The sequence below is a fragment of the Rana temporaria genome, chromosome 9 (genome assembly GCF_905171775.1).
Source record: "Rana temporaria chromosome 9, aRanTem1.1, whole genome shotgun sequence".
NCBI lineage: Eukaryota > Metazoa > Chordata > Amphibia > Anura > Ranidae > Rana > Rana temporaria.
This window is the reverse complement of record NC_053497.1, coordinates 15611840-15624811: the sequence shown is the minus strand read 5'-3', so window position 1 is coordinate 15624811 and position 12972 is coordinate 15611840. Positions and strand designations below refer to the sequence as shown.

General features: G+C 44.3%; 1 protein-coding gene across 3 annotated transcripts in view; it reads left to right on the top strand.

The window, feature by feature from the left end:
- The window catches only part of PFKFB1 (6-phosphofructo-2-kinase/fructose-2,6-biphosphatase 1), an 87529-nt gene extending 78587 nt beyond the window's left edge, over positions 1-8942 (top strand). For 2 of the 3 annotated variants that reach the window (XM_040322853.1, XM_040322854.1), the window contains exons 12-14: positions 2405-2467; positions 3847-3911; positions 8578-8942. In XM_040322853.1, the coding sequence (XP_040178787.1) occupies positions 2405-2467; positions 3847-3911; positions 8578-8637 (188 nt within the window). In that variant the 3' untranslated portion in view covers positions 8638-8942. The remainder of the gene's footprint in view (positions 1-2404; positions 2468-3846; positions 3912-8577) is intronic. The other variant, XM_040322852.1, reaches the window with a different exon arrangement.
- The last annotated feature ends 4030 nt before the right edge of the window (positions 8943-12972 follow it).

Here is a 12972-nt window from a genome sequence, read left to right as displayed (position 1 = left end):
AACTGCGCACAAAGCAAGGTCCATAAAGACATGGCGTTTTGGGGTGGAGGAACTTGACTGGCCTGCACAACCCGATAGAACACCTTTGGAGTGAATTGGCGCAAGGACTGAGATCCTGACCTCACAAATGCGCTTCTGGAAGAAAGGTCAAAAATTCCCATAGACACACTTCTAAACCTCCCAGAAGAGTTAAAGCTGTTATAGCTGCAAAGGGTGGGCCAACTCAATATTTAAGCCAACGGGGGCAAAATTGATCAATCATGATGTACTGACAGCCTCAGTTGTTGAGTCCCTAAAATCCCAGGGCAGTACAAATGTGACCCCTTTTTGGAAAGTAGACAGTACAAGGTATTTAGTAAGAGGCATTGTGACCTATGTTAAAAAAAAAAAACACACATCTTTGACCACAGCACTGGTAGTACCATATCACCATAATTGCTGTACTATGGTGAAGTGATCAGGGTTTGTTTTTTTTTTTTCTTCACACTGATTGCTTATAACAGTGACCACCAGTGTTATAAGCAATCATTTTTATTAAAGGGGTTGTAGAGAAAAAAAATATTTCCTCCTTAAATTAAAGTCTGACAATAGCTGATAAAGTAATGTTTTGCATTATAACTAGTTTGATACCTGTTGAAATCGAGCCGTTTTATTCACCTCCGTCACTCCTGAATCGTTATTCTCACTGACTTCCTGGTTTGCGGTGCACATTCATTCTTGCTACATCACAGCCTAATGGGAACTACAGTTCCCATTAGGCTTAGCCTCCATGCCTGTGAGGGATAAGAGCACCTTAACGCAGGGCTGTAGTCATAGGGAGGGGGTGAGCACATTCTGCTTTCCACCATGCAAAACAGCTCAGATGCTGGTGGAAAGCAAGAAGAGGAGACACAGGAAATGGCATTTTCAAACCTGGATTACTGTATTTTGGAGGTCAAAAGGAAAAACGAGGTAAGTGATATTTAAATGCTCTAGCTTACAGCAATCAATTGATCTAATAAAAAAAAAATCTTTAGTGTTCCTTTAATGCAGTGTTTCTCAATTCCAGTCCTCAGGCCCCCCCAACAGGTCAGGTTTTCCATTATTTTGCACAGGTGATTTGATCAGTTTCACTGCCTTAGTAATCACCACAGCCTTTTCATCTGAGGGAAATCCTGAAAACCTGACCTGTTGGGGGGGCCTGAGGACTGGAATTGAGAAACACTGCTTTAATGGCATCCATTAATTCATAGCCATTTAATGTGTACTATTGTGATGGCTGTGGCTGGCCACAGCTATCCCATGGTACTGAGGCTGGCCACAGCTATCCCATGGTACTGAGGCTGGCCACAGCTATCCCATGGTACTGAGGCTGGCCACAGCTATCCCATGGTACTGATGCTGTGACTAGCCCTGTCTGTAAATCATAGTACAGTGACCAATCAGATCCTTACAATAGTACACAATGGCTATAAATGAAATCCGTTTTTGTACAACTGTCAGGTGATGACTGATTGGTCAAATGGCACCAGGCCTTTTACAGCAGATGACGGATTGCTTTGCAGTATGGCCCCCAGAGGCCATAATGTCCTTCCAGTATACCAGTGCTTCCACTCAGCTGTCATTTGTTTATAGGATGGGTGGGAGGCAGTTAAGATAAAGGGGTGGGGTTGTCACAAGACTGGGGGGGTAGCCTGATCAAATCCATTAGCTTGGATGGCCTTGGGTCACCAAGCCAAAGTTGGAGTCGGCAACAGGACATATGATCTATCGCTTGTGAGACGTTCACTGAATACGTACTCTGACAGCTAGCTGCTGCTTTATGAGGCTGTCACTGATGGCTCCAGTCCCGGCTAATTATTGTGAACCAGGAAGCAGACATGCCAACAGATTGGTGTATTATGGGATGTGGCGACATGTGCTTCCCCCCCCCCCCCCCACCTAAATATTTATATCTCTAAAGGGAGAGTATTATGGTTCTGTTACGATCGGTGAGGATTGACGATTTCTGCACCTAGATACATCTCTCAATGTACCCTTCTCAGGGATATTTGCCAGCCTATAGCCATTGAAACAGATGTGTGGATGGCATGAGCAGAGTAGCAGCTTCTGGATATGTAAGGGGAAATGTGTAGTCTACTGTTGCTTCTGAAATTACTGACAGGCTTCAAACATGAAGCATGCAAAAAATGTCTGTATCCTTATTGCTGTACCTGTTCTGGTTGGTTGGCTCAGAAAGCATTAAAGCCTCCACATCAGCGTGACAGCCAGGCAATTGGCATCTTCAGAAAGCAGCAGGAAACAATGGGAGCCTACATATTTCTTTCATGATAGCTGTATCCTAAGGAATAGGAGTTGGTTCACGCTTTGATGGCGAGACTTGGGACTGTATACGCACTGTGTGATATGTTTTTATTCTCCCTAGAAGAGCTGCCATACCTGAAATGTCCTCTTCACACCGTCTTGAAACTGACGCCTGTGGCCTATGGTGAGTGACCAATTTGAAATATCTCTTCAGTTTCTAATGTGGATGGATCGCAATGTGGTTTATTTGGCCAGTTTCTGCTTCGTTCTGCAAATGTGGCTTTATTAAATTTTTTGTTGCCAGTGTTGCTGATAAGGTGTAACCAGGGCCACCAACGGGGGGTACCACCGGGCCTCTTGTAGGGGGATCGGTGCAGTAGGTTTGCTATAGTGCATGGGTGCTCAACCTGTGGCCCTCCAGCTGTTGCGGAACTACAAGTCCCATCATGCCTCTGCCTTTGGGGAACATGATTGTAACTGTCAGCGGCTTGCAATGCCTCATGGGACTTGTAGTTTCACAACAGCTGGAGAGCCACAGGTTGAGCACCCATGCTATAGTGCTATTGAAGTGCTCACCTTTTGGGTACATGCTGGTTTTTCTTCCTTCCTGCCTAGGTCAGTGAAGGTGAACCTTGGCACCCCAGATGTTTTGGAACTACATTTCCCATGCTCGACTACACTGCAGAGTGCATGAGCATCATTAAAAATGTAGTTCCAAAACATCTGGGGTGTCAAGGTTCACCATCACTGGCCTAGGCCAACATGAAATGTGACTATCTGCAAATGCATTGAAGTCCAGGTAGAGAACTAGAGGAGGAAAGGGAGTCACCGCTCCAGGTGGATCTTTAGCAGACAATTGGAGGAACCTCCCAGGAGTCCAAGGTGCTGGCAATGCACTAGGCAAACATGGAAATCGATGGACAGCCGCACTCCGGATAAACTTGAGGAAGTTGTCTTTATTGATAAAAGTAAGACCTGTACATCCAAAGATAGTCACATAAGGGGACATCCAACGCGTTTCGCACATAATTAGTGCTTAGTGATGGCTTATGACTAAGCACTAATTGTGTGCGAAACGCGTTGGCTGTCCCCTTATGTGACTATCTTTGGTTGTACATGTCTTACTTTTGTCAATAAAGACAACTTCCTCAAGTTTATCCGGAGTGCGGCTGTCCATCGATTTCTATGTTTTCCACGTAGATAACTAGAGGGGCAGAACTGCAAGAGTAAATATTTGGTGGACACAGGCCAGTGGCCAGCTGTAGACCAGTGGCCAGCATGGCGTGCTGTTTTGTGAGAAAGTGGCTCATCATTGTCGGCCTGCAACAGGAAGTGCTGGTAATGGTAAAGATTATGCAACAGAGTCGCAAAAAGGGACGTGATGCCAGGTATACCAAGAAGATATTTAGGGCGTTCATACATTTTTTTTTTTTTGGGGGGGGGGGGGGGGTGTAAACATTTTAAGGTTTGTATATGGAGTTATTTTTGGCACTATATTTTTAATACTGTAGAACAGATTGTATTAATCTCATTATTGTATTTATCTTACTACTTTGCTTGCAGGTTGTAAAGTTGAATCCATCTTTCTGAATATTGAAGCTGTGAACACACATAGGGAAAAGCCATTGGTAAGTTGGGACTACTGGAGGACTTGTAGAAGTGATTTTTCTCGCAGGGCATGCAAACTTTAGTTTTTATTGCCACCTAGTTTTGCTGGTGTGTGTGACGGGATGACTGATTATTTGAATAAAAAAGTCGAATAATTCTGTTGCTATGACCAATTGTAAACTGCAATCGGTTGCTTACTGATGGCTGCTTATGATGCATTTTTTTTCGCTCAGCCACCCTCTAGGCAGGGGCAGACTGACCATTGAGGCACTCGGGCACTGCCCGAGGGCCCCATGCCACTAGGGGGCCCCAGCAGGGTTGCCAGGCTCAGTAAAACCAGGGACAGTATGTAAAAATCCGTTTTTTTTTTTTTTTTTTTTTTTTTTTTACATCTGTCCCTGATATGTCTAAAGCCGACATGCTTTTGATGTGAAATTCCTGAGATTTTAGCTGCCCCGCCTCTTGGCTTGGCCATCGATAAGCCCGGGGGCCCCATAATCTTCTATTGCCCGGGGGCCCCATAATCTTCTATAGCCTGGGGGCCCCATAATCTTCTATTGCCCGGGGGCCCCATAATCTTCTATTGCCCGGGGGCCCCATAATCTTCTATTGCCCGGGGGCCCCATAATCTTCTATTGCCCGGGGGCCCCATAATCTTCTATTGCCCGGGGGCCCCCATGAGTTGTCAGTCCACCCCTGCCTCTAGGGCAGGGATATGCAATTAGAGGACCTCCCAGCTGTTGCAAAACTACAAGTCCCATCATGCCTCTGGGTGTCATGCTTGTGGCTGTCAGTCTTGCTATGCCTCATGGCACTTGTAGTTCTGCAACAGCTGAAGGTCCGCAACAGCTGGAGGTCCGCTAATTGCATATCTCTGGTCTTGTGGAACAAATTGGCTTCAAAAGTCATCTAATTGGTCAACAGTGTCCACTTTCATTCTGTTCTGTAAAGTCCTCAGGGGTTTGTTAGAGGACCTTATTGAACAAATACCATCATGAAGGCCAAGAAACACATCAGACAGGTCAGGGATAAAGTTGAAGTATAAAGCAGGGTTAGGATACCCAAGCTTTGAACATCTCACGGAGCTCTGTTCAAGCCATCATCTGAAGTATGGCACAACTGCAAACCTACCAAGACATGGCCGTCCATCTAAACTGGCCGGGAAAGGAGAGCATTCATCAGAGAAGCAGCCAAGAGGCCCATGGTAACTCTGGAGGAGCTGCAGAGATCCACAGCTCAGGTGGGAGAATCTGTCCATAGGACAACTATTAGTGGTCTCTCCACAAATCTGCCCTTTATGGAAGAGTGACAAGAAGAAAGACATTGGTGAAAGAAAACCATAAGAAGTCCTGTTTGCAGTTTGTGAGAAGCCATGTGGGGGACACAGCAAACATTTGAAAGAAGGTGCTCTGGTCAGATGAGACCAAAATATAACGTTTTGCTTTTAGGCCAAAAAGTTCAGTGTGGCGGAAAACTAACACGGCACATCACCCTGAACACACCATCCCCACCGTGAAACATGGTGGTGGCAGCATCATGTGGTGGGGATGCTTTTTATTCAGCAGGGACAGGGAAGCTGGTCAGAGTTGATGGGAAGATGTAGGAGCCAAATACAGGGCAATCTTCCAGAAGAAAACCGGTTAGCGTCTACAAGACTTGAGACTGGGACGGATCGTCACCAAAATCACACAGGAACGCAGTGCGATTAAACCCACATGCAAAACGCAGTACACTTGTGTTCTGCAACGGTTGTCAAAGTAAACGACACCCCAAATGCAGATCGCTAATGCACTGCATTTGTCCACACTGGATCGCAAGGTACCGTATTTTCCGGCGTATAAGACGACCCCCCCTAATTTTCCAGGAAAAATTCTGGTTTTGGGATATACTCACTGTATAAGACTACCCCCTTCTTACTAGTCTTTCTGGAAGCTGAGGGGTAGCCAGAACCGCTGACAGAAACAGGCTTTTTGAAATCTCAATGTGCCATTACATCACTTGCCCCTCATTGTGTCATCACTTGCCCCTCATTGTGTCATCACTTGCCCCTCATTGTGTCATCACTTGCCCCTCATTGTGTCATCACTTGCCCCTCATTGTGTCATCACTTGCCCCTCTCTGTGCCATCACTTGCCCCCCAGTGCAATAACCGTAAACACTCACTTTTTTTTCCAGCGGTGACAGTCTCCATGCTGCGAGCATCAATGATTTGAAAGCCGCGCCTTCTCTTCAGAGTGTTCTGTGATAGGCGGAACACAAATTTTCCCAGCAGCGCCTCTGTTCTGTTTTCCGCCTATCACGGACGTCTTCTCATCTCGTCCGAGGATGAGAAGGCATCTGTGATAGGAGGAACACAGAACAGAGGCACTGCTGGGAAGATTTGTGTTCCTCCTATCACAGAACACTCTGAAGAGAAGGCGCGGCTTTCAAATCATTAACGCTCGCGCTCGCAGCACGGGAGACTGTCACCACTGGAAAAAAAAAGTGAGTACTGAGACCGTACCCGGCGTATAAGACGACCCCCGACTTTGGATGCATGTTTTTGCATCCAGAAAGTCGTGTTATACGCCGGAAAATACGGTACTTTTGCATGAGTGAGAAACTTTTATAGCGCAACACATGCGAACTGAATCGCCTCTGGGCGCTTAGTATCCTTTCCCTACTGTACTTTTGCCCTCAGAAAAGATGGGTTTTGAGGTTTTTTTCTGAAGGCCAGGTGATTCACCTCCAACCAGATGCTGGTTGGTAGAGCGTTCCATAGTCTAGGTCCTTGGATTCCAAATCTTCGTTCTCCTTTGGACTTGTATCTGGAGTAGATTTTGGTTGGTGGATCGCAGAACGCAATTGGGGTTGTGACATTTAAATTTTTCGCATAGATATTGGGGGGCATTTCCTTGAACATACTTGTGTCAGACAGAGCGCCTTAAAAGTGATTCTGTCTTTTACTGGCAACCAATGAAGGGATCTCGGTGAAGGTGAGATTGATTCCCATGTTTTTTTTCCCAGTCACAAGTCGAGCGGCCGTATTTTTAACGACTTGCAGACGAGTGATTTGGGTTAGAAATGCCTTGTCTGTCCTTTGGCAGTAAATGAAAACGGTCAGTGTAAAGTGGGGGGGGGGGGGGGGGGGGGGAAATGTTTTGCGATTTAAAGGGTCACTTTAGCTAAATGGCTTACTTTACCTTACTGCAGTCCTGGTTTCATGCCCTCCATGTTCGTTTTTGCTTTGATGTTGCTGTAATTCCTCTCTGTTCTGGACACTTCCTGGTTGTCTGTTTCCTGATCACCACAGTACTGGGAGATTTCTCACTGTGGTGACTAATCAAGGAGGTGTGTCTAAAACCCTTCAGCACCAATCCAGTTTCGTTTTGCAAAACCTTCACTGCCATCTATTGGCTCTCTACATCAGAGAACCAGGAAACAACAGCAAAAACAAAACTAAACTGTAGGCACATTATATGATTGTTTATCTATTTTTAATCATTTTTAAAAGGAATCAGTTACCGTATTTTCCGGCGTATAAGACGACCCGGCGTATAAGACGACCCCCTATTTTTCCAGTGAAAACTTGGGTTTTGGGCTATACTCGCCGTATAAGACTACCCCTTTCCGAGACAACACCATTTAAAAAAAAAAAAATCAGAAACCTAAAAAAACATCTTTTAAAATCTGAATAATTAGCTGGCAGAATAATCTAGTATACCGTATCATTAATTGTATAATTGTAGTACTGGACGTTTAAAATTTATTTTCTTTCATATCCCCTTTCCATTTATCAGGACATACCTTGGCTGAATAATTAGCTAAGCTAATACCTTAGCTGAATAATTGGCTGGCAGAACAATCTTTTAGTACCGTATCATTAATTGTATTACTGGACCTTTAAAATTTATATTCTGGTACTTTACAGTGCAGACTACAGTGTGCACCGCTGAGCCAATCACGGCAGGCAATGCATCTGACTACCTTGTTGATGGATGCAAAGCCTGCTCGGATTGGCAGAGGCTGTGACATCATCAGCCTGCGCCGCACCAATCCGAGCAGGCTTTAGTCAGCAACAGAGTGCAACAGAGCGCGGGATTGGCTGAGCGGCGTGCACTGTATTACACTGCATGCTCGGCACCCGACAGGGACAACTTCACTACGGAGGAACAGGCGGGGGTTTAAGCATGGCGTCTTCACGCTGTAATGAGCACCGCGGCATCTCCTCTGCAACCTGGCAGCCTCCATAACAGGTACTGAGCACCCAAAACTAGTAAAATTAACAGTTCGGCCTCTGCACCCGGCGTATAAGACGACCCCCCACTTTTGGCAGAATAATATGGGTGTAGAAAGTCGTCTTATACGCCGGAAAATACGGTAACTATTATGTCTCTATACCCTGTAAACAGTAATTTCAGCAAAAAAAAAAAGGTTTCCTTTAGTGACCCTTTAAAGGTAACCCAAAGCAGAGTTTGTGTGGAGTGCCTTGTTTGTTTTTTTGTAACGTTGGTTCATACAATTTGTTGGGCATGACACTTTTTTTCTCTCCAGCCATCCATGTAACATGGGTAGTTTTCATGGACTGACTGATTTTTATCTTCTTTGGTTTAAACAAATTATAAACTTGCTCCAACATGACTTTCAATGAAGTAAAATGAGGACATGTGCAGAATTTTTTTAACAATTCTTTTTGTTTTCTACTAGAATGTGGAAGTGTCTCGTGATCCAGATGAGGCTTTGGAGACCGTCCCTGAACATTTTTAAAATGATCAAAGAAGCTGACTTTTAAAACCTTTTTATTTTCCTAAAGAAAGAAGAAAAACACTAACAGAAGAGCCATAAACCTGATGATGTGGACTTGTTACGTGTCCTGCATTGGGCACATTTTAATATTTTTTTAGCTTTTGAACAGAGTGAATGTCCCAACAGAAAAGGCGAGAGTGCTGTACCCTTTTTTATTCGTTTTTATTTTTTAAGGACCTAAACGTATTTGTTTGCAAACAGTCTTGCGTACATTTTTATTTTTTGGGATCCCCCCCCCCCCTCCCTTTTTCTCGTTCTTAAAAAAATAAAAAAAACTGCTTTAATTTGCACTATTGCAAGACAGGGCTTTGACATGGACATCTATGGAGTGTTGTACAGAGGCAGTCATGATGGATGTGCCTTGCTGCAATGAACTGATTTTTATTTTATTTTTATGCCCCAGGGGTGTCGCATTCACGCCATAGAGGTTGTGTTTTGTATGAACTGTCATAATCCTATCGGAGGAATGACTGTTCAGACATGTCCCCCATAGGTATGCAACGTTTAGGCTCCAATTCAAGATTTTCAGTGCGACTTTGATCTGACTTTACGCTATCTGGCACTAAGTTGCCTCAAAGTAGTGCAGGCAACTTTTCTAAGTTGCTCCAAACGGAACGAGTGCCATTAAAAATAATGGGATGAGACTGTGTCCAAAGTCGCATGACAAGTTGCACAAGTGTGAATGGAGCCTTAAAGCGGTGGTTCACCCACACTAAAAACATTTTAGCATTAAATTAGGCATAGTAGCGCGAGCTACAGTATGCCTGTATTGATTTTTTTTTTAGCCCGGTACTCACTGTGCAATCCTATATAGATGATGCGTTCCTATCCAGAGGGAAGATCATTGACGGCTGGCTATGGCACGTCACGCTCCCCGAAGATAGCCGGAACAGGTCTCCGCTCTTCACGGCGCTATACGGCGCCTGCGCACAGACTATGCGCAGGCGCCGTGAAGCGCCAAGTCCTATTTCGTCTATTTCCGGAGAAGCGTGACGTGCCTTAGCCGGCCGTCAATCATCCTCCCTCTTGATGGGAACGCCCATTCCCCACGGGGAGTCGGAATCTTCTATATAGCATTGCACAGTGAGTACCGGGCTAAAAACATCAATACAGGCATACTGTAGCTTGCGCTACTATGCCTAATTTAATGCTATTAAAAAAAAAAAAAAATATTAGGGCGAACCACCGCTTTAAAGTAAAAGTCCATCCTAAAACTAAAAGCTACAGCTACAGAAATCCACGATCTAACACTAACCCGGCAAAGAAAAGATCGGTATACATAACCTTTTCTGCAGCCGCTTCGACCCAATCCTACACGGAGCTGTCAGCCACGGCTTTGCTGTGGAGGCGGGTGCAGAGGACACGGACGACAACGGAAGCCCCATAGTAAGTCTATGGGTGAAGTCACTTCCATTTATTTCACTGCAGTTGTCGGCTGTGTCCTCTGCAGAGCTTCCGCTACCAGAGAGCAGATCGGCTTCAGAACAGGGATGTGTACTGATTTCTTCTTTTGCAGGGTTAGTGTTGGAATGTGGATGTCTGTAGATGCAGAGATTTTAGTTTTAGTGTGGACTTTAGGCTCGCTACACGTTACACTCTAACCATACAGTTCACTTTAGATTTACCAAAGTGATATAAAGACCTACCTAGACTGTTCGATCTGTATCCAGTCAGGCATTCCCGTGTACAACATGGTTGTTGGCAGATCTAAAAGATTGTACAAAAAAAAAAAGTTGTGTGGTTAAGTAGAAAACTTGTCGGAACTGAAACATTTAGGAAACGTAAATTGACATCTCTGCCTAAAATGTATACATCTGCAGTATTAAAGAAGACCTGTTCTCTAAAATGGTATTTTTTATTTTGTTTTTAATTTCCTCAAGTGGCTGCACATATTTCTGTTTTGCCTTAAAGTGATTGTAAATGCTGGGTTTTATTTTTTTATTTTGTGTGGGTGTTTTTTATTTTGTGTGGGTGTTTTTTAAACAGGTGTGTACTTTAAAGTGGGGGGTTCACCATAAAACAAGTATATACAATTCAATCCAGCATACTGCAAACATGTACAGTATACATTTTTTATTAATTTTTTGGTTTACATACCGTAGTATAGGTATCCCCCCCCCCCCGGCTTCCAGGTAGTGAACCCCGCGGGACTGGGAGTTCCTATTCGAGACTAAGTGATTGACGTATGACAAAAGCCTGCCGCCCGGCGCATAATGCGCGTCACCAGTTTCCGAAGGAAGCCGAACTGTGAGTCGGCGCTTTACGGTGCCTGCGCACCGACGTTCGGTTTTTTTCGGAAACGTGACGCGCTTTTTGCGCCGGGGGGGGCAAGCTTTTGTCATACGTCAATCACTTAGTCTCGAATAGGAACGCCCAGTCCTGCGGGATTTACTACCCGGAAGCCGAGGGGGGGTGAAATACCTATACTACGGTATGTAAACCGAAAAAAAAAACCAGCACACTGTACATGTCGGCAGTATGCTGGATTGAATGGTATATACTTGTTTTTAGGGTGAACCTCCACTTTAAAGGATATGTAAAGGTTAGTTAAAAAAAAAAAAGTCATACTTGCCTCCTCTGTACAGTTGGTTTTGCAGAGTGGCCCGACCCTCCTCTTCTGGGGTCTTTTTCTATTAAAGCGTCGCCCATGAGAATTTTTAAGTACCGAAAGTTTGGCGCCATTCCACGAGCGTGTGCAATTTTGAAGTGTGACATGTTGGGTATCTATTTACTTGGCATAAAATCTTTCACATTATGCAAAGAAATTGGGCTAACTTAAATTTTACTTTATTCCCCACAAAAAACGTGTTTGAAAAATTGCTGCGCAAATACCGTGCAACAATCGCCATTGTATTCTCTAGGGCAGTGTTTCTCAACGCCAATCCTCAAGGCGCCCCAACAGGTCATGTTTTCAGGATATCCTTCAGATGAAACTGCTGTGGTGATTACTAATGCTGGCCATACACTCCACGAAAAATTGTCCGAACGAACTTTCGAAAAACGAAAGTTTGTTAGTGAGCGCAAACGATAGTGCCATCATGTAATAAATCGTTCAGTGGACATAAAAAAAAAAGTTTTTATTTTTTTTATTTTACATGTACCTAGTGCAGAAAGTTCGGACGGCAAACACATTAACCTTCCGATTTTATCGTTCGTTCGGCAGAACATTTCCAAACTTGTCCTTCGTTTTTTTTGGCTCAAAAACGTCCAAACGATTATTAATTTTGTGCCCATTAACTGGCCGAAAAACGAAAGATCTTTCTTAACGACTTTTCGTATAGTGTATGGCCAGCATTAGGCAGTGAAACTGATCACATCACCTGTGCAAAATAATGGAAATATAAAAAAATGTATGTGTCCTGCGCTTAAGATGTTTGTATGAAAAAGGCTGCTGCCCCCCCCCCCTATTAAATTCCCCAAAGGGGAACCTGTGATGGAAGGAAAAAAAAGGTGGGTGGGGGGGTAATGGCGCTACCTAACCAGGACACAATAGCTGCGGGGATCTGCAAAGGGTTAACCATGCTGTGTCCTAAGCTTAATTAAGTGATAATCCCTCACCATACGTGTGAATAGATACCAGGGACCAAATGTGCACCTGTATACCTATAATACTGGGGTACCTGAGCGTCTATTCAGTATTATTCATAAAGAGTGAGATCTGTAATCATACTTCCTTAGGAGAATATGGTAAGTAAATGGAATGAAAATAAAATAAATACGACAGCCAAAGCTGCTGACTAGTGCCTCAAGTGATTGAAACAATATATAAGTTATGGTCAATATATAAATAAATGTGCACATGTATCAAGTATATAAAGCAGTGGTCTCCAAACTGGGGCCTGCTTGATTTTTATCCAGCCCTAGGGGTGCTTTTTTTTTATTCATTTGCCCCAGTGACGGGGCAGAACTCCTCCCCAGTGACACCAATGATGGGGGATTTTGTACTCCTGATGGCCACATTCCGGCCCCCTTTAGAGTCTGGAGAACAGTAATCCGGCCTTTTGTTTAGAAAGTGAAAGTCCAATCACAGGTGTGTATATAAAGTCCCATAAATGACACTTTTGGGATTCCTTTCAATATCCAAAAGCCAGTGAAAAAGTCTCACAATGCAATATAATAGTGAAACACAGCAAGTGATCTTGAGGTGAATACAGGTGCTCTTGAAGTATTAGCAGTGCTCCCCCACATGGGTCCCCACTCACCAGATCCAATCACCCCTCTAGGGGTATAGTGTGTATAGGATAAAACTCCTGGCTCCCTTCCTCTTTCACAAACGACCAGTCTGGCAAGTGGAGG